General features: G+C 44.7%; 3 protein-coding genes across 6 annotated transcripts in view; all 3 read left to right on the forward strand.

The window, feature by feature from the left end:
* Positions 1 to 25,106, forward strand: part of LOC130085496 (histone H3.3A) — a 70,786-nt gene that overhangs the window by 6,126 nt on the left and 39,554 nt on the right. The window lies entirely within an intron of this gene.
* eif3k (eukaryotic translation initiation factor 3, subunit K) lies at positions 1,123 to 8,283 on the forward strand. 3 transcript variants are annotated; one of them, XM_056251277.1, is made up of 8 exons: positions 1,123 to 1,325; positions 2,306 to 2,404; positions 2,917 to 3,037; positions 5,409 to 5,483; positions 6,587 to 6,653; positions 6,922 to 6,999; positions 7,930 to 8,055; positions 8,185 to 8,283. In XM_056251277.1, exons 1-8 carry the CDS (start codon positions 1,264 to 1,266, stop codon positions 8,214 to 8,216), a joined length of 660 nt encoding a protein of 219 aa, XP_056107252.1. In that variant the 5' UTR covers positions 1,123 to 1,263; the 3' UTR covers positions 8,217 to 8,283. The 3 variants fall into 3 exon arrangements, with proteins under 3 accessions (XP_056107252.1, XP_056107251.1, XP_056107253.1); XM_056251276.1 differs by having other exon boundaries at positions 1,124 to 1,325; positions 5,406 to 5,483; XM_056251278.1 differs by lacking the exons at positions 1,123 to 1,325; positions 2,306 to 2,404 and adding an exon at positions 2,677 to 2,774.
* kbtbd3 (kelch repeat and BTB (POZ) domain containing 3) lies at positions 9,568 to 14,921 on the forward strand. Its single transcript, XM_056251271.1, has 3 exons — positions 9,568 to 9,870; positions 12,230 to 12,395; positions 13,491 to 14,921. Exons 1-3 carry the CDS (start codon positions 9,686 to 9,688, stop codon positions 14,913 to 14,915), a joined length of 1,776 nt encoding a protein of 591 aa, XP_056107246.1. The 5' UTR covers positions 9,568 to 9,685; the 3' UTR covers positions 14,916 to 14,921.

Below are 25,106 nucleotides of genomic sequence, written 5' to 3' on the forward strand. Positions count from 1 at the left end.
AGCAATTGCAATCTATCGGTAGATTAGCCAGGACAGCATACCTCCAAATACTCCATGGTGTTGATGGATGCTGATGAGACGGGCGCGTTCCAGGGCTCTCAAGTTTTGAAGACAGGTAAGAGTGACACCCAGCCGACGGATACATTTTTGTCATTGGTTGTTGCGTTAAATCTTACCCAGATACAATAGTGCTATTTTCTGATTGGCTATTGTGTAGCTCGACGAACAACACCAGAGGAAACGCGCTTGATTCATGCCGGTTCCACAGTGAGAGCGGCGCGGCCAGAGTTTTGGGCGCTGCGGCATATTAAATATATTACAAATAGTTTTTCAGCGTGAGAAATACAATGTGTGGCGGGAGAGCGTGACAAAAGACCGAAATGAGTGACTGTCACGCTCAATGCGTGACACTTGAGAGCCCTGGCGTTCACTGAAAATCTGGTGCACACGCACTGACGAGCATGAACTGGGTGGGAGGGTATCCGCTGATAGTGGGGGAGGGGCATGAGAGTTGTAAACATTCAAAATTTTCCTAAATCCACTCAATCTGCCAGACTTGCCGACTGGAGCTTTAAGTTTCCTTGCATTTCAGTTTCTCTTGATATGCGTGTCATTTGTTTTATTACGGCTGAGGAACATTAGTTCATGCATTAATTAACATCAACAATAAGCATTTTAAAACGTAATATCTAATTACAAGTACTTAATTTTGGGAATCTGATTATGTAATGCAGATTACATGTAATCACACATATTTGGAACAGGATTCAAAACTAAATAAATTTTACTTTAAAGGCAAAGCCTTTATTCTGGGTCTGTATTTCCAAAGTCCTTAAATTGTCTCTGGTATTTCATAATATTGCAGGCAGTTATTGTAATTATTCAGCTAAACTATTAAATGGAAGCATCTGCGCTGAAATATGAGCATGGCGTGTATAATGAATAAGGCTCAGGGTGTGTTTTATGATATGATTAAAAACGCACACACTCATAAAAGGTGTATTTAATTACTGACACTGTGCATTTGAGTGCAATGACTCCGTCCACGCGCGCGGCGGCGCTCTCAAAAACCGTGCGCGCTCCTGGCTGAGTCACGTGACTGTCGCGCGCCCGATGACGTCGATCTCTGCCGCTCGCACGCGCCGCTGTTTCGCTCGTGAGGATCCGAGTGTCTGGAAAATAAAGGAAAAACATATATAAAAACGTTATTTTAATAATAATAAAATATATATATAAGTTGAATAAACACTCGGATCTGGAATCATGGCCACGACATTTGAGCAGATGAGGGCGAACGTCGGCAAACTTCTGCGGGGCATCGACAGGTAACGTTAACTTAAAGATGATCGCTTTATTGTTGATTAGTTTTTATTAATAACAGTAAATAAAACACAGCAGAGCCTGTCACCACACCAACAGCGCTTAATTAACGTAAAACAGAATTGAGTTATTGAAAGTAGGTGCTTGTGCGACTTGTCAACAGATTCAATGAAGTAAAGTTCAAAACCCTACTGGGGAAAATGGCTGAAACCAGCCTAAGCTAGTTGTGGTTTTAGCAGATTTTAGAGGATTTTGACACTTTTTATTACCTGAACAGACTAGTTTTATACTGGTCAAGCTGGTAGACCAGCTAAAACCAGTATTGTTTAGCTAAAGAAGTGTCTAAAACCAGTCAAATAGCTAAAACAGTCTAAAACCAGTCAAATATCTTAGGCTGGTTTAGCTGTTTTTTTCAGTAGGGATTTGTTTGAATTTGAACGATTCCGATTCTTATCGAGCTATCATTCACATTTCGTCTTATTGCAAAACATTTAATTGTAGCTGAATACAATGAACACAAATAAACAGGATAAAGCACACTTTGAATGTGGTTAGAAAAACCATAGAAAAACAACTAGCTTAACTAATATAAAGTTCGAGCATTATTAAAGACAAGTAAACACTCAGCAATTAAAAAAGAACAAATAAAAAATTAGAAATCGCAACAAATACATACAACTGAACAAAATTATGAATGAAATAAACAGTGTTTTTTGAAAGCAGAAAATCTTTCGTCTCTCGTTCGAAAAGTCATATTGAAACACTCACAAAGTAATCGATATTATAATTTTATAACTAGTATCCGATTCCTGACCTTTTCCATTCCCAAGCCTGTTTTTCAGCAGGGTAATTATGAAACAAATACTGAGCTGGACAGAAGACAGTAGTGTCGTTATTCAGATCGATGTTGATTCAGTTCAGGTCAATAACTGTGACGTTCATCGTCTCCGGAAGCTTGAGCTGATCTGATTAATAATCTGCACAGATACAACCCTGAGAACCTGTCCACGCTGGAGCGGTATGTGGACACACAGGCCAGAGAGAACGCCTACGACCTGGAGGCCAACCTGGCCGTGCTCAAACTGTGAGTCTCACACACACACACACACACACACACACACACACACAGGCCAGAGAGAACGCCTACGACCTGGAGGCCAATCTGGCCGTGCTCAAACTGTGAGTCACACACACACACACACACACACACAGGCCAGAGAGAACGCCTATGACCTGGAGGCCAACCTGGCCGTGCTCAAACTGTGAGTCTCTTTCACACACACACACACACACACACACAGGCCAGAGAGAACGCCTACGACCTGGAGGCCAACCTGGCTGTGCTCAAACTGTGAGTCTCACACACACACACACACACACACACACACACACACACACACACAGGCCAGAGAGAACGCCTACGACCTGGAGGCCAACCTGGCCGTGCTCAAACTGTGAGTCTCTTTCACACACAGTGTGTGTGTGTGTGTGTGTGTCACTCGTGATGCATCGTAGAAACGATTAATTTCGACACCCCTATAAGTGAGATCTCTGATTGTAGATTATCTGTATGTGTGTGTGTGTGTGTGTCCTCAGGTACCAGTTTAACCCGGCGTACTTCCAGACCACCGTCACGGCTCAGATTCTGCTCAAGGCTCTGACCAACCTTCCTCACACTGACTTCACACTCTGCAAGTGTATGATCGACCAGACCCACGTATCCTTCAGGAGACACACACTCCGGTTCCTGTCACGGACACCGGACACAGCAGCCCGATATATCCACAGCCGTCTGTGTCACGCAAGCTAATCAAACAGCAGAAGAGCGAGTCGCTTAGCAAAGATAAACTGTGTTATTATATGTAAGGGGTGATGTCCATCAAGCCGGTTGTTGTCTCAGGGTGCGTTTCCACGACAACGAAAACCGAGAAGTTTTTCCTTTGAGTTTTCCGCGAACAGACGACACCGTTCTCACCGAATCGATCCCGCTCACACGGATGCGCGAGCACGGCTAAAAGCGCTGTTCCTCTGCCGGCCAGTAGATGGCGATGAAACACTGCAGACTGAACATGTGATACGCATGTGCATGACCTCATCGTTTTCAGAGATTCGTGTTTTTGTGGTTCACACTGAGACCGTTTTCAAAACTTGGTGTTTCCAGGCGCCAAAACGCCGCTGTCGTGTAAACGAACGGCCGAAAGTTTTACGTGTTTGGTTGAAACGGTGTCGTGTAACGGCTCAGAATAAACCGGACGGCGTGATCGGGGTCAGGTCTCCTAGCGAGCGTACAGCGGGTGAGCCGGTGTTTCTGTTATCTGGGAATAATATACCGTAGTGCTGGGCGGTATACCGGTTCATACCGAATACCGGTGTTTATTTTTGTTATGATATGAATTTTTAATATACCGCAATACCGGTGTATGACGCTTTAATAACGATCGTAGCGCGGCGCTGTTTGAGAGGGTCCCTTTCATTCCTGCATTCTGTGGTGATGCGTGTGTTACTAAGCGTGACTGAAGATGGAGAGGTTAAACTATAATTGATAGCTGTCAAATTATATTACAGTGTTTCCCATACATTGGTTCACAATATCAACACAGCCTTTTGGAAAATCTATGACATCGTTGAATAAACATGAGCACAAATACTGTCATATACCGTGAAACCGGTATAATTTAGAAAAATACCGTGATCTGGATTTTTGGTCACACCGCCCAGCACTAATATTCCGCTATATGGAGTGACTGACCAATCAGAGTCAAGCATTCCACAGAGCCGTGTAATAGGAGATAAAGCGGATTCATCATCAGTGTTGTTCACTAGTGTGTCGGACTGCGATCAGCATTATGAGCTGTACCTGTGAAGGCCACAACTAGTGATCTGAACTCTTAAAGGCCGTGGTTGTTATGGGCTGTGGTGTGTGTGTGTGGTTGTTGTTATGGGCTGTCGTGTGTGTGTGGTTGTTGTTATGGGCTGTCGTGTGTGTGTGTGTGTGTGGTTGTTATGGGCTGTGGTGTGTGTGTGGTTGTTGTTATGGGCTGTCGTGTGTGTGTGTGTGTGTGTGGTTGTTGTTATGGGCTGTCGTGTGTGTGTGTGTGTGTGGTTGTTGTTATGGGCTGTCGTGTGTGTGTGTGTGGTTGTTGTTATGGGCTGTCGTGTGTGTGTGTGTGTGTGTGTGGTTGTTGTTATGGGCTGTCGTGTGTGTGTGTGTGTGTGTGGTTGTTGTTATGGGCTGTCGTGTGTGTGGTTGTTGTTATGGGCTGTCGTGTGTGTGTGTGTGGTTGTTGTTATGGGCTGTCGTGTGTGTGTGTGTGGTTGTTGTTATGGGCTGTCGTGTGTGTGTGTGGTTGTTGTTATGGGCTGTCGTGTGTGTGTGTGGTTGTTGTTATGGGCTGTCGTGTGTGTGTGTGTGTGTGGTTGTTGTTATGGGCTGTGGTGTGTGTGTGGTTGTTGTTATGGGCTGTCGTGTGTGTGGTTGTTGTTATGGGCTGTCGTGTGTGTGTGTGTGGTTGTTGTTATGGGCTGTCGTGTGTGTGTGTGGTTGTTGTTATGGGCTGTGGTGTGTGTGTGTGGTTGTTGTTATGGGCTGTGGTGTGTGTGTGGTTGTTGTTATGGGCTGTGGTGTGTGTGTGGTTGTTGTTATGGGCTGTCGTGTGTGTGTGTGGTTGTTGTTATGGGCTGTGGTGTGTGTGTGGTTGTTGTTATGGGCTGTCGTGTGTGTGGTTGTTGTTATGGGCTGTGGTGTGTGTGTGGTTGTTGTTATGGGCTGTGGTGTGTGTGTGGTTGTTGTTATGGGCTGTCGTGTGTGTGTGTGGTTGTTGTTATGGGCTGTGGTGTGTGTGTGGTTGTTGTTATGGGCTGTCGTGTGTGTGGTTGTTGTTATGGGCTGTCGTGTGTGTGGTTGTTGTTATGGGCTGTCGTGTGTGTGTGTGTGGTTGTTGTTATGGGCTGTCGTGTGTGTGTGTGGTTGTTGTTATGGGCTGTCGTGTGTGGTTGTTGTTATGGGCTGTGGTGTGTGTGTGGTTGTTGTTATTGGCTGTGGTGTGTGTGAGGTGATGTCGTAGGTTTCCTTGACTACGGTGTCGCAGCAAGAGGAGCGGCCGATAAGACAGATCCTGTACCTGGGCAACTTACTGGAGACCTGCCACTTCCAGAGCTTCTGGGTAACACACACTCTCACACACATGCACACACACACACACTCTCACACACATGCACACTCTCACATGCACACTCTCACACACACATACATACACGCGCTCACACTCACAGACACACACACTCTCTTACAAACACACTCTCACACACACTCTCACACACTCTCTCACACACTCTCTCACACACACACACACACACACTCTCACACACATGCACACTCTCACATACACACTCTCACACACACACACACTCTCACACACACACTCTCACACACATGCACACTCTCACATGCACACTCTCACACACATACATACACGCGCTCACACTCACAGACACACGTGCACACACAAACACACACACTCTCTTACTCACTCTCTCACACACACATGCACACTCACACACACACATACATACACGCGCTCACACTCACAGACACACACACTCTCTTACAAACACACTCTCACACACACTCTCACACACTCTCTCACACACTCTCTCACACACACACACACACACACTCTCACACACATGCACACTCTCACATACACACTCTCACACACACACACACTCTCACACACACACTCTCACACACATGCACACTCTCACATGCACACTCTCACACACATACATACACGCGCTCACACTCACAGACACACGTGCACACACAAACACACACACTCTCTTACTCACTCTCTCACACACACATGCACACTCTCACACACACACATACATACACGCGCTCACACTCACAGACACACACACTCTCTTACAAACACACTCTCACACACACTCTCTCACACACTCTCTCACACACTCTCTCACACACTCTCTCACACACTCTCTAACACACTCTCTCACACACATACATACATGCGCTCACAGACACACAGAGACTCACGCGCACACACACACACACTCTTACTCACTCACTCACACTCTCGCTTACAAACACACTCTCTCACTCACACTCTCTCACACACATACACACTCTCACACACTCACTTTTACAAACACACTCACTCTTACACATTTCCATCTCACACACACACACAGTGGTCAGTAACTGGAGAGGTTGTGTTGAACTGTAGTGTGTGTGTGTGTTTCTCAGTCCAGTCTGGAGGAGAACAGAGATCTCATTGATGGCATCACAGGATTTGAGGAATCGGTGCGCAAATGTAAGTGATGTAAATATGACCTTCTTTTTACTCGCAAAAAACTGAATTATGGGATATAAACTGGTGATTGAGATAAAAAGTCGTAATCACTTTTTCCGATTTGTATTCTATGGCAGAAACAAACTTTCATACAGGAAATCTCCAAACATTTAAACTCATCATGAGTCTCTAAACATCACAGCTTTTACATGTTCATATTAACAATACCTGAAGCTTTCTATGACCAGCACTTCTTCATCATATCACTTATTATGAATCCTCTCTCTAGTCATCTGTCATGTTGTGGGAATCACATATCAGAACATCGAGTACAGACTCCTCGCTGAGATGCTGGGGGATCCTCAGGGTGAGACACACACACACACTCTCACACACACTCATACTTACACACACATTCACTCACACACACACACTTATACTTACACACACATTCACTCACACACACACTCATACTTATACACACATTCACTCACACACATTCTCACTCACACACACACTCATACTTACACACACATTCAGTCACACACACTCACACATGCACTCTCTCTCTCACACACACATACACACACTCTCACTCTCTCACACATACACACACACACACCCTCACTCCTCTGGGTGAGACACACACTCTCTCATACTCACACACACATTCATACTTGCACACACATTCATACTTGCACACACATTCATACTTACACACACACTCATACTCACACACACATTCATACTTGCACACACATTCATACTTACACTCATACTCACACACACACTCATACTCACACACACATTCATACTTGCACACACACCCTTACTCTCTCACACATACTCACACACACACACACACACACTCACTCACTCATACTCACACACACATACTTACACACACATTCACTCGCACACATTCTCACACACGCACTCACACACACTCTCTCACTCTCACACACACACTCACTCACTCACTCACTCACTCTCTCACTCTCACACACACACTCTCTCACTCACACACACACTCTCTCACTCACACACACACACACTCACTCACTCTCTCTCACACACACACACACTCACTCACTCTCTCTCACACATACACACACTCACTCACTCTCTCTCACACACACACACACACACATTCACTCACACTCTCTCTCTCACACACATTCACTCACACACACTCTCTCTCTCTCTCTCTCTCTCACACACACACATTCACTTACACACACTCTCTCTCACACACACACACTCACTCTCTCTCACTGATGTTGTTGATCTCCCGCAGACACGCAGGTGAAGGTGTGGATGAATAAGTACGGCTGGACAGAGAACGAGGACGGTCAGATCTTCATCCACAGTCAGGAGGAGTGTGTGAAGCCCAAGAACATCGTGGAGAAGATCGACTTTGAGAGTGAGTGTGTGTGTGTGTGTGAGAGAAAGTGAGTGAGAGGTGTGTGTGTGTGTGTGTGTGTGTGTGATGCCTGACGTTGAGCTGCTGTTGTCCCTCAGAGTCTGACTGATGTTGTCTTCGTGTTCACAGGCGTCTCCAGCATCATGGCCACATCGCAGTGACGACACACACACACACACACACACTCTCACACACATCTTTCCCCAATAAACTCATTTACTGAAGAAATCTGGAGTCTTCATTTCCACGCATCATCAAAACTGTCTCTGTTCAGTTTCTGCATAGATCAATTATAAAAGAAATAATATATTGTTATTTATGTGTTGATGTATATTTTACGATTTACCAAAATCATGCTTTGGTAAATCATAATTAGTTTTAAATTACTTAGTATGTCATAATTGCCTTTTTAAGTCTTAATTTTGACTGGGTGTGTCATAATTTAGCCTCTTTATGTCTTATATTAAAATTCATAATTTTGACTTTTCATCTCATAAATTACTTGGTATGTTATAATTGTCTATTTAAGTCTTAACTGACTTTGTCATTTAAATTGTGTCATAATTTAGATTGTCACAATTTAGATATTTTATGTCATAATGATAATTTAATTTTAAAGCCTAATTTTGACTCATAATTTTGATTTGTCATTTTTACTTGGTGTCATAATTTTTTTTTGTCATTACTTTAGAGTAATATTATAATATAATTTAGAGTGTTATTATAACATTTCAAGTTATAATTTCGACTATAATTTTATATTTATTTTCACTTTCAATTTAGAGTTTTGACGTTATTAAGGCTTTTTTAAAATTATGCATTTTAATATAAGACATAAAGAGGCTAAATTATGACACTCATAATTACAAGTAATCATTTGGGTTTAGTATGTCATCATTTATTTTTATCATGACTTAAAGTCATAATTCAGACTTATTATAATATTTTAAGTTATAATTTCAATTTAGTACGTCATAATTTAGATTTATTTTCACGTTTGTCTGAAGTGCTAATTTCGACTGTTATTATTTTTGTGATAATGTAAACTTTTATGTCATAATTATATCTTAAGTAATAATTCTGATTTTTGCGACTCATAATTTCGACTTGATTATGATTTACAAAAGCATGTTTTCTTATGTGGCGGAAATGGGCTTCCATACACTGCTACTTGTTATTAAAAAAAATTTATCTATAAAGAGAGAGAGAAGAGAGCCAATCATGAAGTTCCTCCGTCGCACTCAGCGCGCTCATATCTGCGCATGCGCAGTGGAGGCTGCGCACTGTCCCTGGTGCTGAAGCGTCAGTAGATCGATCATCCTTCCAAGTTAAATCAAAACGCCTTCATATGAATCGTTAATATAAGCAAGAATGCGAAAGTCACTGAGTTTAAAAGCTCATTTGTGTGAGTTTGTGTCTGATGTTTCAGCTCTGATCACTGGATAACAACAGAGGAGCGCGATCAGCTCAGGTACTTCAGCGCTGTTTACATTAGTCATGATGAGTCTCTGTAAAATAATAACACTGATAGTTAGCCATCTTTAATGTCCACAAACAAGCTTGTAAATCGCTACACAACTAAAAACGTGTCAATTGTGTTAAGTTTGATGTCAGACTGGCGCTGGATCTGATGGACGCGCGTCATGATGAGGCGCGCTCTGTGTCGCTGGTGTGCGCGTCACACGGCCAGCGCGTGCTCGGGGTTCTTCAGGACTTCCGGGAGAGGCGCGCGCTGTTCGACTTCCGCATCCGGGTGCAGGGGGAGACGCTCCCGTGCCACCGCTGTGTTCTCGCGGCCTGCAGCGACTTCTTCAGGTGAACAAACACACACCACATGCCAAAAACACTACACATAGCAACACCCTGGCAACCCCCTTAACCCATAGCATAGTAACATTCTGACAACCAGTCTCAGAACACCATAGCAACGCCCTGGAAACCACCACAACCCATAGCATAGTAACATTCTGACAACCAGTCTCAGAACACCATAGCAACGCCTTGGAAACCACCACAACCCATAGCATAGTAACATTCTGACAACCAGTCTCAGAACACCATAGCAACGCCTTAGAAACCACCACAACCCATATCATAGTAACATTCTGACAACCAGTCAGAACACCATAGCAACGCCCTGGAAACCACCACAACCCATATCATAGTAACATTCTGACAACCAGTCAGAACACCATAGCAACGCCCTGGAAACCACCACAACCCATATCATAGTAACATTCTGACAACCAGTCAGAACACCATAGCAATGCCCTGGAAACCACCACAACCCATATCATAGTAACATTCTAACAACCAGTCAGAACACCATAGCAACGCCTTGGAAACCACAGCAACCCATATCATAGTAACATTCTGACAACCAGTCAGAACACCATAGCAACGCCCTGGAAACCACCACAACCCATATCATAGTAACATTCTAACAACCAGTCAGAACACCATAGCAACACCCTGGAAACCACCACAACCCATATCATAGTAACATTCTAACAAGCAGTCAGAACACCATAGCAACGCCCTGGAAACCACCCCAACCCCTATCATAGTAACATTCTAACAACCAGTCAGAACACCATAGCAACGCCCTGGAAACCACCACAACCCATATCATAGTAACATTCTAACAACCAGTCAGAACACCATAGCAACGCCCTGGAAACCACCCCAACCCCTATCATAGTAACATTCCGACAACCAGTCAGAACACCATAGCAACACCCTGGAAACCACCACAACCCATATCATAGTAACATTCTAACAAGCAGTCAGAACACCATAGCAACGCCCTGGAAACCACCCCAACCCCTATCATAGTAACATTCTAACAACCAGTCAGAACACCATAGCAACGCCCTGGAAACCACCACAACCCATATCATAGTAACATTCTAACAACCAGTCAGAACACCATAGCAACACCCTGGCAACAAGGTGGTGAGTTTTGCACAGGCGAACACTGTTTTCTTCACACAATATACAACACAAAACAAAAATAAACTCGGGTGAGACCTTCAGAATGTTCTGACCCGCATTTAACTGATCCGACTTTGGGAATTCCCGTATTGGACCTCGGAACAATCCCAAATTCCCATAGACTTCCACTGAAGGAGTCAAAGCTTTTACACAATAACTCTTATATACTATTTCATGTTAGGAACATGTTCGCAATGTGCTTAAATTGTTAACAGTGTTAAATCATATAAGAAACATGTTAACAGTGTGATAAAGCACTTTAACAAGTTAAATCATGCTAGCAATGTGGTAATTCATGTTAGATACATGCACGCAGTTTGCTAATTCATTTTAGCATCATGCTAAAACATTTTAACAATGTACTAATTCATGTTAAAACATGTTTGTTGCTAATTGATGCTAAAAAGATGCTAGCAATGTGTTAACTCATTGTTAACAGTGTGTTAAATCATGCTAAAACATGCTAGCATTGTGCTAATTCATGTTAGGAACATGTTCGTAATATGTAAAAATTGTTAACAGTGTTAAATCATTTTAAAAACATGTTAACAATGTGTTAATTCATGCCAGAAACATGCTAAAACATTTTGGCAATGTGATAATTCATGTTAGCAAACATGTTAAAACATGGTTTGTGTTAATCGATGTTAAAAACCTGCTAGCAATGTGTTAATTCATGCTAACCGTGTGTTAAATCATGCTAGCAAAATGCTAAAACATGCAAGCGTTGTGCTAATTCATGTTAGGGACATGTTCTTAATTTGCTAACATTAGCTAACAGTGTTAAATCATTTTAGAAAAATGATAGCAATGTAATAAAGCATGTGAATAATATATTAAAACTATCTATCTATCTGATAGTCTGAATAGCCTTTAAACCCTTCAAACTTAAAGCTGTTAAAACTTTTTCAAACTTTTTCAAACTTTCTGTTCTGGATTTTTCAAGCCAACATCAAGGTTTGTTATCTAGTTCCAGTGTAAATCAGCTGTTTTCTATGTGAATATACAGTAAAGTGTAATTTATTCCTGTGATCAAAGCTGTATTTTCAGCATCATTACTCCAGTCTTCAGTGTCACATGATCCTTCAGAAATCACTCTAATATGATGATCTGATGCTCAAGAAACAGTTATGATTATTATCAATGTTAAAACGTATTTTCGGCGTGTGTGTTCATCCAGGGCCATGTTTGAGCTGGACACGCGTGAGCGAGACGACGGCTCCGTCACACTCAGTAACCTCTCGGCTCCCGCCGTTCACGCTTTCCTCGACTTCGCTTATTCCGCTCACATAGAGATCAGAGAAGACAACGTGGACATGCTGTTCCAACTGGCTTCTTTCCTGCAGGTGAGGCCCGAGAAATAACAACTCAAAACGTTCATTCTCTCCACAGATGGATAGATTTTAAATAATAACTTATGAGGTTCTTAATCAATGATAAATGCTTTTGCCAAAGCGTTATTTCAACATATTTTTTAAATAATCATGTTTAACAGTGAAATTCCTGATGAGAAACTACATTACCCATGATGCTTCAGAGGAATCTCCACCAATCAGAGAAATGAAATGAGCCCTTTAGCTCCGCCCACTCTTGTGAAGCACTGCGTAACAGTCAGTCTTGCTACACTATTATAGTTTTTTTTTTTTTTGAATTATTTTATTTAATTTTTTCATTTCATTTCACGATTTGGCCGTCTGAGACTAACTTTGCAAATCCTAAAAGATTCCTCTGATCCTTGGCTAAAATTTAAAGTCTTTGATCGTTAGTTTGACGTTGTTCATCGACAGCCGATTGAAAGTTGCGATAAAATTTTACCTCTGGTGAAATTCTTGCAATTATCTCGCAATTTTGACTTTTCTTGCAATTCAGAGAAAAAAGGTTATATAAATGTGAGTTATAAACTCATAACTTGCTAAACATGATAGCAACGTGCTAAAATATAGTAGCAATGTGTTACTTCATGTTAGAAATATGTTAGTAATATGCTAAAACATGGTAGAAATTTGCTAATTCATGTTAGAAACATTCTAGTAACATGCTAAAACATGGTACCAATGTGCTAATTCATGCTAGCAAAATGTTAAAACTTTACTTGTTAATTCATGTAAGAAACATGCTAGCAATGTGTTAAAACATGGTAGCAACATGCTAATTCATGTTAGAAACATGCAAATGGTTGGTTAATTAATGCTAACAACATGCTAAAACATGTTAGCAATGTGTTATATAAAATGTGAGTTATAAACTGGAGTTAAAAAAGTCTGAATTGTGAGATAAAAAGGCGCAATTACCTTTTTATTTTTTTTTATTCCGTGGCAGAAACAAGCTGTCATAATAATACCCCCGTTTGGAACCAAATAAAAGAGATCAGTGCGGGAAGAGAACTGACTCTTAACGTATGAAAACGGCTTCAGCATGTCTTTCCTCTGTCATTCGCACAGGTCAGTTTCCTGTCACATGCTTGCAGTGACTTCCTGGTCCAAACCCTGGATCTCTCGAACTGCCTGCACCTGTTAGCGGTCGCGGAGGGATACGGTTCCGCGCACCTGCTAAGTCACGCCACAGAGTTCGTCACGCAGAACTTCCACACGCTTTCCTCCGGACCGGATTTCCTGGAGATGCCGGCGCTGGTGCTGGAGCGCTGCTTAGCATCTGACATGCTCAGCGTACCGGATGAAGCTAGCGTCCTGCACGCACTACTCCGCTGGACGCGCTGTGACCCGCAGTCGCGCAAGATCCTGCTGCCGGAGCTCCTGCCGCGGGTCCGTCTGCACCATCTCCCGCCCGCCGCGCTAGAGGACGCCAAGCAGCTGCTAACCGACGACGGACCTTGCATTAGCATTGTTAGCGAAGCACTCGCGCGCACTCGCGAATCCACCGGGTTGTTTTCCGATGCTCGGCCTTCGACGACTTCAAGCTACATTTTCGTGCACAAAACGGAGGAAAGCTCTGAGAATCGGTGTACGTTCTGCTACGACGTCGGCGCTAACCGCTGGACGGAGTTGCCGCAGGACGCGGCGCACATTTTAGATCTACCCGGATCGGCTCTCGTCAGCTTTGCAGAGAAGCTGTTCGTCGTCGGCGGATGCCGCGGGAGTTGCCGTCGCGCGGTTCGCCTGCACATCGCCGCGCCGGAGCACGATGCTACGGATGAAGTCTGGTGCTACTGTCCTGTCGCGCGTAGCTACACGCCAGCTCTGCGTATGCACCACCCGCGTACCATGCACACATGCGTCGCCACTATGCGCCGCATCTACGCCATCGGTGGGAAAAATGTTCTAGATGTGGAATACTTTGATCCCGTTAGCAACATTTGGAAATCCGTTAGCCCGCTTCCAAAGGGGATCTACTTTCCCGAAGCGAGCGCATGTGGAAGCGTTATCTACGCTCTCGGATCCGAGGTTGAAATCTCCGAAGCCTTCAATCCGTCGTTGGATTGCTTCTTCCGCTACGACGCTGTCGCGGATCAGTGGTGCCAGCTAGTGGCGGAGTTCGGACAGTTCTTCCACGCCACGCTCGTCAAGTCCGTGTCCATGAACGACTCGCTGTTCCTCTGCGATCTGTCCACGTATAAAGTCTTCAGCTTCTGCGCGGACGCCTGCGCGTGGAAAGGCGAGGGGTCGTTCGAGTGCGCGGGGTTTAACGCAGGCGCTGTCGGCGTGCAGGATAAGATCTATATCCTGGGCGGGGATTATTCGCCGGACGAGATCTCGGACGAGGTGCAGGTGTACGACAGCCGGCGCTCAGAGTGGCGGGAAGTGGCGCCGATGCCGCGAGCGTTAACGGAGTTTCACTGTCAGGTGATCAGATTCAATCGCTACAGAGACCCCTGGAGGACTGATCACGACGAAGCCATCGCAGACTAAACACACTCTCACACACACACACACGCACACACACACGCACTTAATCACACACACATCCACTCCCTCATTCACACACACTCACACACACACACACACACACACTTTCTAACACATACACACACAGGCACTCTCACACACACACACACACACACACACATTTACACTTACTGTCACTTTTGATCAATGTATGCATACTCTATGAATACAAAAATTATATAATCTCTTAAACTAAGTACATCCGCAAATATTTTCAAAATAATGTCAGATTTAAAGGTTCTCTAAGCGATCCTGGGTGACATCACTTCTTGTTGACGTTCGAACTATTGTCAAACAAAACGGAGGCTAGCTAGACCCTCCCTCCTCCTCATCCGCACACTAACCCCCCAAACCACACCCTCAAACCCTTCTTGTCGGTCATTGGCTGGAACAGTTTGTTATGTTTCGGGGAGCGGGTCGCCGCAGTTTGTTTTTGTTGCTGTTTGTGGAGCCTGGGCTGTCTACAGAGACCGCGTTTCTTTACAGTGTGTTCAGGGGACAGGCAGCTAGCGGATAGTGAGGAGATGTTTGCTGTATGTGACAAAAAATGTTTTGGCCTGAAAAACGTGTGACATCGCTTAGAGCACCTTTAACTATTTTCTCCCCAAAGTGAAACTAAACACACACCATCACACAGAAACATGCAGCCGATGCAATAACACACACAACACTGAGAGAAACTACAGCATCACCTGATTTACACTAATAATGAGATATAATATCCTGCAGATCCTCAGTCCAGTCGACAGTGTTCATCCAGAGGAGTCTATATGTCCAGCGTTTGTTCATGTGTGATCGCTCATGGTCAGATGCTTCTTACCTGCACTGAGTCCAGATCAGCTCTGATCAGCGGGTTACAGTGTGTGTGTGTGTGTGTGTGTGTGTGTGTGTGTGTGTGTGTGTGTGTGTGTGTGTGACCGGACCGAAAGCGGATTGGACCAGCGGTCAGTGACGTTGTGTGTGTGTGTGTGTGTGTCCAGCTGTCACTCACATCCCTTGCTGGTCAGCTGTTCTGGCGTCGGCTGTTCTGGGGTCAGCTGTTCTGGGGTCGGCTGTTCTGGCGTCGGCTGTTCTGGGGTCAGCTGTTCTGGGGTCAGCTGTTCTGGCGTCGGCTGTTCTGGGGTCGGCTGTTCTGGCGTCGGCTGTTCTGGGGTCAGCTGTTCTGGTGTCAGCTGTTCTGGCGTCGGCTGTTCTGGCGTCGGCTGTTCTGGCGTCGGCTGTTCTGGGGTCGGCTGTTCTGGCGTCGGCTGTTCTGGGGTCGGCTGTTCTGGGGTCGGCTGTTCTGGGGTCAGCTGTTCTGGCGTCGGCTGTTCTGGGGTCAGCTGTTCTGGTGTCAGCTGTTCTGGCGTCGGCTGTTCTGGCGTCGGCTGTTCTGGCGTCGGCTGTTCTGGGGTCAGCTGTTCTGGGGTCAGCTGTTCTGGCGTCGGCTGTTCTGGGGTCAGCTGTTCTGGCGTCGGCTGTTCTGGGGTCAGCTGTTCTGGCGTCGGCTGTTCTGGGGTCAGCTGTTCTGGTGTCAGCTGTTCTGGCGTCGGCTGTTCTGGGGTCAGCTGTTCTGGGGTCGGCTGTTCTGGGGTCAGCTGTTCTGGCGTCGGCTGTTCTGGGGTCAGCTGTTCTGGGGTCAGCTGTTCTGGGGTCAGCTGTTCTGGGGTCAGCTGCTCTGGTTTCGGCTGTTCTGGCGTCGGCTGTTCTGGCGTCGGCTGTTCTGGGGTCAGGTGTTCTGGGGTCAGCTGTTCTGGCGTCAGCTGTTCTGGGGTCGGCTGTTCTGGGGTCAGCTGTTCTGGGGTCAGCTGTTCTGGGGTCAGCTGTTCTGGTGTCAGCTGTTCTGGGGTCAGCTGTTCTGGTGTCAGCTGTTCTGGGGTCAGGTGTTCTGGTGTCAGCTGTTCTGGGGTCGGCTGTTCTGGTGTCGGCTGTTCTGGGGTCGGCTGTTCTGGTGTCGGCTGTTCTGGGGTCAGCTGTTCTGGTGTCAGCTGTTCTGGCGTCGGCTGTTCTGGAGTCAGCTGTTCTGGTTTGGGCTGTTCTGGGGTCGGCTGTTCTGGAGTCGGCTGTTCTGGCGTCGGCTGTTCTGGCGTCGGCTGTTCTGGGGTCGGCTGTTCTGGGGTCAGCTGTTCTGGGGTCAGCTGTTCTGGCGTCGGCTGTTCTGGCGTCGGCTGTTCTGGGGTCGGCTGTTCTGGGGTCGGCTGTTCTGGGGTCGGCTGTTCTGGTGTCAGCTGTTCTGGCGTCGGCTGTTCTGGGGTCAGCTGTTCTGGCGTCGGCTGTTCTGGGGTCAGCTGTTCTGGCGTCGGCTGTTCTGGGGTCGGCTGTTCTGGCGTCAGCTGTTCTGGCGTCGGCTGTTCTGGGGTCGGCTGTTCTGGCGTCGGCTGTTCTGGGGTCGGCTGTTCTGGCGTCGGCTGTTCTGGCGTCGGCTGTTCTGGGGTCAGCTGTTCTGGCGTCGGCTGTTCTGGGGTCAGCTGTTCTGGTGTCAGCTGTTCTGGCGTCGGCTGTTCTGGGGTCAGCTGTTCTGGGGTCGGCTGTTCTGGGGTCAGCTGTTCTGGCGTCGGCTGTTCTGGGGTCAGCTGTTCTGGGGTCAGCTGCTCTGGTTTCGGCTGTTCTGGCGTCGGCTGTTCTGGGGTCAGCTGTTCTGGGGTCGGCTGTTCTGGGGTCGGCTGTTCTGGTGTCAGCTGTTCTGGCGTCGGCTGTTCTGGGGTCGGCTGTTCTGGTGTCAGCTGTTCTGGCGTCGGCTGTTCTGGGGTCAGCTGTTCTGGCGTCGGCTGTTCTGGGGTCAGCTGTTCTGGCGTCGGCTGTTCTGGGGTCGGCTGTTCTGGGGTCGGCTGTTCTGGTGTCAGCTGTTCTGGCGTCGGCTGTTCTGGGGTCAGCTGTTCTGGCGTCGGCTGTTCTGGGGTCAGCTGTTCTGGCGTCGGCTGTTCTGGCGTCGGCTGTTCTGGGGTCAGTTGTTCTGGCGTCGGCTGTTCTGGGGTCAGCTGTTCTGGTGTCAGCTGTTCTGGCGTCGGCTGTTCTGGGGTCAGCTGTTCTGGGGTCGGCTGTTCTGGGGTCAGCTGTTCTGGCGTCGGCTGTTCTGGGGTCAGCTGTTCTGGGGTCAGCTGTTCTGGGGTCAGCTGCTCTGGTTTCGGCTGTTCTGGCGTTGGCTGTTCTGGCGTCGGCTGTTCTGGGGTCAGGTGTTCTGGGGTCAGCTGTTCTGGGGTCAGCTGTTCTGGGGTCGGCTGTTCTGGGGTCGGCTGTTCTGGGGTCGGCTGTTCTGGGGTCAGCTGTTCTGGTGTCAGCTGTTCTGGGGTCAGCTGTTCTGGTGTCAGCTGTTCTGGGGTCAGGTGTTCTGGTGTCAGCTGTTCTGGGGTCGCCTGTTCTGGTGTCGGCTGTTCTGGGGTCAGCTGTTCTGGTGTCAGCTGTTCTGGCGTCGGCTGTTCTGGGGTCAGCTGTTCTGGTTTGGGCTGTTCTGGGGTCAGCTGTTCTGGAGTCGGCTGTTCTGGTGTCGGCTGTTCTGGCGTCGACTGTTCTGTCGTCAGCTGTTCTGTCGTCAGCTGTTCTGGAGTCGGCTGTTCTGGCGTCGGCTGTTCTGGGTTCGGCTGTTCTGGCGTCGGCTGTTCTGGGGCCGGCCGTTCTGGGGTCGGCTGTTCTGGGGTCGGCTGTTCTGGCGTCGGCTGTTCTGGCGTTGGCGTCGGCTGTTCTGGCGTCGGCTGTTCTGGGGTCCGCTGTTCTGGGGTCGGCTGTTCTAGGGTCAGCTGTTCTGGCGTCAACTGTTCTGGGGTCAGCTGTTCTGGCGTCGGCTGTTCTGGTGTCAGCTGTTCTGAGGTCAGCTGTTCTGGGGTCAGCTGTTCTGGGGTCAGCTGTTCTGGCGTCGGCTGTTCTGGGGTCGGCTGTTCTGGGGTCAGCTGTTTTGGCGTCGGCTGTTCTGGGGTCAGCTGTTCTGGGGTCAGCTGTTCTGGGGTCAGCTGTTCTGGGGTCGGCTGTTCTGGTGTCAGCTGTTCTGGCGTCGGCAGTTCTGGGGTCAGCTGTTCTGGGGTCAGCTGTTCTGGGGTCGGCTGTTCTGGCGTCGGCTGTTCTGGGGTCAGCTGTTCTTGGGTCAGCTGTTCTGGCGTCGGCTTTTCTGGGGTCAGCTGTTCTGGCGTCCCTCTACCTCCCCAGCTCCACCAACATAACCCTGGCATCTCGCTACCGTTCTCCTCATCCAGGCGTCAGTAGTGCCACTGGTAGTGTATATCTGAGCTCCAGTCTCCTCCAGCCTCTCCTTAGGCCGTGTGTCCACCAAAGCTTTTTTTTCACGAGGCTGGCGTATGTTTTCAATTGTTTTCAATGAGAGCGCCGCGTTTTTAAAACGCCATAAGCGTAACGAGGCGCTGAGCGTTTTTTTTCCTGCTGAAGCGCTGAGCGCCTGCCGGTTTTTACCGTCGCCGAGAGTTGAAGGATGTTCAACTTTGGGTAAAACGCAGCGCTCATCTCTGTCACTTTTTACCCAGCCATCCAATCACAGTGGAGGAGGGGCGGGGCTAATACCACACCGACCAACTGTCACAACATTCTTTCTGTACAACGACATCAACCAGCAGAGCTAACCGAACAACATGGATAAAACAAAAAAAAATTTGTATGAAACAAATTATCTGTGAAATCAGTTACAAGTAAACTGTGCTGCGGATATTCTGTATCATAGCAACGAAACGTCTCAACTGAAAAAACACTGCGCTGCCAAAACGCTCTCTAGCGCCCACAGCGAGCACCACAGCTAACACCCACAACTAGCGCCCACAGCTAACACCCACAACTAGCGCCCACAGCTAACGCCACAGCTAGCGCCCACAGCTAACGCCCACAACTAGCGCCCACAGCTAGCGCCACAGCTAGCGCCCACAGCTAACGCCACAGCTAGCGCCCACAGCTAGGCGTTTCAGCAGAGCGTCTGGCGTTTTCAGCCGCCTAAAAACACTTTGGTGGACACACGGCCTTATTAGCTTAAAGATTATATGGGGAAAGGAAGCTAATTTAGAAGGATTTAAAGTACACTGTAAAAAAAAATACGTTAAATTTACGGTAAAAAACTGCCAGCTGTGTTTGCCAGACATTTACAGTAAAAAATACCGTAGCAACATTTTAGGTTTTACAGACTTAACTTAAATTTACAGTAAAAAAAACTAAAATTTTCTGATATAATGTTCATTTACTGACCTATTGAAGTATTAATATCTGTTTCGTATCATTGTTATACACTGACAACCACCAATCACAGTGGAGGTGAGAGTCACATGATCAATCAAAGCTCATCACAAGCAGTTTTACACAAGTAAGTTAATAGTAATATATTGAAGCTGCACAGTGTCATTCACACACACACTAAACACCATCATGGTAACACTCATGAAATTTATAAAATGCAACTAACAATAATTTAACAACATTACATGTAACATAAAACCCTAATGTACATAACTGATTAGAAAAAAACTATGAAGAAACTTAGTTATTTCAACAAAAACGGTATTTTGCTGTAAAATTTTGCTGTTACATTAAAAGTACAGTTAGATCTATCACAGTAATTCACCGTATATAGTACGGAAACTGTGTTAACCAATTAACAGTTTTTCACCTTAGCATTATTACATTATTACAGTCTTTTACCGTTAAAATCACCATACATTTTTACAGTGATAATATTATCATTGGCAATACATAAAAGGCTAAAAGTTTTTGACATTTTCAGTTTATGAACACACACACACACACACATGAGCTGTTGAAACTCCGCCCCCTGCGCCAGTAGGCAGCAGCACATTTGCATTTAAAGGGACACACACACAAAAAATCTGTGTGTTTTTGCTCACCCTCAAAAAGTGGCAATATTACCATGCAATAAAAAATAAGAAAACACGGTAAATCACTGATGTGTGTGTTTGAATGTTAAATATTATGAAACGTTCATATGTTTGTTCACATCCTATCATTGGCTTTGTATTGCGCTCTGCAAAAATGACAATAAAGTTGAATCTAATTACTGAATTAATCAGAAACTGCTCATTTGACTTCTTGAAAGCAACAGTTGACCCTTATTCTTCATGATGTCGTTCCAGATCTGACCTTCTTTCTTCTGCGGAACATAAAAGATCTTTTCAAGAACATTGTGAACCGAACAACATTTTGGACCCCATTGACTTTCATTGTATGGAGAAAAAAAACCTCAAAATATCTTCTTTCATGTTCAGCAGAAGAAAATAAGTTTTGGTTACACTTGATTATCAATTTAAAGAAATACTTATTTTGGAACTGTTTATTGCAGTGTTCTCTTTTCAAATCTTATAAAAAGCAGTGTATCTCCAAACTTTTGTACTTTTGCGATTCTTTGAAATGGACCCGGAGGGGATAAAGTGGTGCCGTGACCCGGCGGGACTGGGGTTTAGGGGAGTGTGTAACGGACAGTAGCGGCTGGGCTTGTTAGAGCACCGGGGTCGAAACCCACTCGGAGCGAGTCGAGTAGGACCTGAGGGGTTACATATAAAAATATATAACATAATAATGATAAAATACCCTAAACACTGTGACGCTTTCAGAACATTTGTTTGAGTAACGTCTGTCTCAACCAATCAAGTGAGTTTGAAGGCGGGGCTATCTGCTTTATTGGCCAATGACAGACAGGGCGTGTCTGTAAACATGCAGAGGATGTGAGTGTGAGTGTGTGTGGTGTGGTACTGGGAGGTCAGAGGTTAGTTGCGTGTGTGTTTGTGTGTGTGTGTGTGTGTGAGAGAGAGAGAGAGAGAGAGAGAGAGAGAGAGAGAGAGAGAGAGAGAGAGAGAGAGAGAGAGAGAGAGAGAGAGAGAGAGAGAGAGAGAGAGAGAGAGAGAGAGAGAGAGAGTGTGTGTGGCAGAGATCTGCTGACTATAATAACACTGATCTGAGATCTGCTGCTATAATAACACTGATCTGAGATCTGCTGACTATAATAACACTGATCTGAGATCTGCTGACTATAATAACACTGATCTGAGATCTGCTGACTATAATAACACTGATCTGAGATCTGCTGACTATAATAACACTGATCTGAGATCTGCTGACTATAATAACACTGATCTGAGATCTGCTGCTATAATAACACTGATCTGAGATCTGCTGACTATAATAACACTGATCTGAGATCTGCTGACTATAATAACACTGATCTGAGATCTGCTGACTATAATAACACTGATCTGAGATCTATAATAACACTGATCTGAGATCTGCTGACTATAATAACACTGATCTGAGATCTGACTATAATAACACTGATCTGAGATCTGCTGACTATAATAACACTGATCTGAGATCTGCTGACTATAATAACACTGATCTGAGATCTATAATAACACTGATCTGAGATCTGCTGACTATAATAACACTGATCTGAAATCTGCTGACTATAATAACACTGATCTGAGATCTGCTGACTATAATAACACTGATCTGAGATCTGACTATAATAACACTGATCTGAGATCTGCTGACTATAAAAACACTGATCTGAGATCTGCTGACTATAACAACACTGATCTGAGATCTGCTGACTATAAAAACACTGATCTGAGATCTGCTGACTATAATAACACTGATCTGAGATCTGCTGCTATAATAACACTGATCTGAGATCTGCTGACTATAATAACACTGATCTGAGATCTGACTATAATAACACTGATCTGAGATCTGCTGACTATAATAACACTGATCTGAGATCTGCTGACTATAATAACACTGATCTGAGATCTGACTATAATAACACTGATCTGAGATCTGCTGCTATAATAACACTGATCTGAGATCTATAATAACACTGATCTGAGATCTGCTGCTATAATAACACTGATCTGAGATCTGCTGACTATAATAACACTGATCTGAGATCTGCTGACTATAATAACACTGATCTGAGATCTATAATAACACTGATCTGAGATCTGCTGACTATAATAACACTGATCTGAGTTCTGCTGACTATAATAACACTGATCTGAGATCTGCTGACTATAATTACACTGATCTGAGATCTGACTATAATAACACTGATCTGAGATCTGCTGACTATAATAACACTGATCTGAGATCTATAATAACACTGATCTGAGATCTGCTGACTATAATAACACTGATCTGAGATCTATAATAACACTGATCTGAGATCTGCTGCTATAATAACACTGATCTGAGATCTGCTGACTATAATAACACTGATCTGAGATCTGCTGACTATAATAACACTGATCTGAGATCTGCTGCTATAATAACACTGATCTGAGATCTATAATAACACTGATCTGAGATCTGCTGACTATAACAACACTGATCTGAGATCTATAATAACACTGATCTGAGATCTGCTGACTATAATAACACTGATCTGAGATCTATAATAACACTGATCTGAGATCTGCTGACTAAAATAACACTGATCTGAGATCTATAATAACACTGATCTGAGATCTGCTGACTATAATAACACTGATCTGAGATCTGCTGACTATAATAACACTGATCTGAGATCTGCTGACTATAATAACACTGATCTGAGATCTGACTATAATAACACTGATCTGAGATCTGCTGACTATAATAACACTGATCTGAGATCTGCTGACTATAATAACACTGATCTGAGATCTGCTGACTATAATAACACTGATCTGAGATCTGCTGACTATAATAACACTGATCTGAGATCTGCTGACTATAATAACACTGATCTGAGATCTGACTATAATAACACTGATCTGAGATCTGCTGACTATAATAACACTGATCTGAGATCTGCTGACTATAATAACACTGATCTGAGATCTGCTGACTATAATAACACTGATCTGAGTTCTGCTGACTATAATAACACTGATCTGAGATCTATAATAACACTGATCTGAGATCTATAATAACACTGATCTGAGATCTGCTGACTATAATAACACTGATCTGAGATCTGACTATAATAACACTGATCTGAGATCTGCTGACTATAATAACACTGATCTGAGATCTGACTATAATAACACTGATCTGAGTTCTGCTGACTATAATAACACTGATCTGAGATCTGACTATAATAACACTGATCTGAGATCTGCTGACTATAATAACACTGATCTGAGATCTATAATAACACTGATCTGAGATCTGCTGACTATAATAACACTGATCTGAGATCTATAATAACACTGATCTGAGATCTGCTGACTATAATAACACTGATCTGAGATCTATAAAAACACTGATCTGAGATCTGCTGACTATAATAACACTGATCTGAGATCTGCTGACTATTATAACACTGATCTGAGTTCTGCTGACTATAATAACACTGATCTGAGATCTGACTATAATAACACTGATCTGAGATCTGCTGACTATAATAACACTGATCTGCTGACTATAATAACACTGATCTGAGATCTGACTATAATAACACTGATCTGAGATCTGCTGACTATAATAACACTGATCTGAGATCTGCTGACTATAATAACACTGATCTGAGATCTGCTGACTATAATAACACTGATCTGAGATCTGCTGCTATAATAACACTGATCTGAGATCTGACTATAATAACACTGATCTGAGATCTGCTGACTATAATAACACTGATCTGAGATCTATAATAACACTGATCTGAGATCTGCTGACTATAATAACACTGATCTGAGATCTGCTGACTATAATAACACTGATCTGAGATCTATAATAACACTGATCTGAGATCTGCTGACTATAATAACACTGATCTGAGATCTATAATAACACTGATCTGAGATCTGCTGACTATAATAACACTGATCTGAGATCTATAATAACACTGATCTGAGATCTGCTGACTATAATAACACTGATCTGAGATCTATAATAACACTGATCTGAGATCTGCTGACTATAATAACACTGATCTGAGATCTGACTATAATAACACTGATCTGAGATCTGCTGACTATAATAACACTGATCTGAGATCTATAATAACACTGATCTGAGATCTGCTGACTATAATAACACTGATCTGAGATCTGCTGACTATAATAACACTGATCTGAGATCTGCTGACTATAACAACACTGATCTGAGATCTGCTGACTATAACAACACTGATCTGAGATCTGCTGACTATAAAAACACTGATCTGAGATCTGCTGACTATAATAACACTGATCTGAGATC

The sequence above is a fragment of the Rhinichthys klamathensis genome, unplaced genomic scaffold (genome assembly GCF_029890125.1).
Source record: "Rhinichthys klamathensis goyatoka isolate OS25496 unplaced genomic scaffold, OSU_Roscu_1.1 h1tg000080l_1, whole genome shotgun sequence".
Taxonomy (NCBI): Eukaryota; Metazoa; Chordata; class Actinopteri; order Cypriniformes; family Leuciscidae; genus Rhinichthys; species Rhinichthys klamathensis.

What these genes read in the sequence shown, in the direction of transcription:
- eif3k (XM_056251276.1), top strand. Translation starts at nt 1,264, where the DNA reads ATGGCCACGACATTTGAGCAGATGAGGGCGAACGTCGGCAAACTTCTG. An exon ending in GTATGATCGACCAGACCCAC is followed by an intron (nt 3,038 to 5,405) that starts GTATCCTTCAGG and finishes ACTACGGTGTCG; the next exon opens with CAGCAAGAGGAGCGGCCGAT. An exon ending in GCCACTTCCAGAGCTTCTGG is followed by an intron (nt 5,484 to 6,586) that starts GTAACACACACT and finishes TGTGTTTCTCAG; the next exon opens with TCCAGTCTGGAGGAGAACAG.
- kbtbd3 (XM_056251271.1), top strand. Translation starts at nt 9,686, where the DNA reads ATGGACGCGCGTCATGATGAGGCGCGCTCTGTGTCGCTGGTGTGCGCG. An exon ending in GCCTGCAGCGACTTCTTCAG is followed by an intron (nt 9,871 to 12,229) that starts GTGAACAAACAC and finishes GTGTTCATCCAG; the next exon opens with GGCCATGTTTGAGCTGGACA. An exon ending in AACTGGCTTCTTTCCTGCAG is followed by an intron (nt 12,396 to 13,490) that starts GTGAGGCCCGAG and finishes TCATTCGCACAG; the next exon opens with GTCAGTTTCCTGTCACATGC.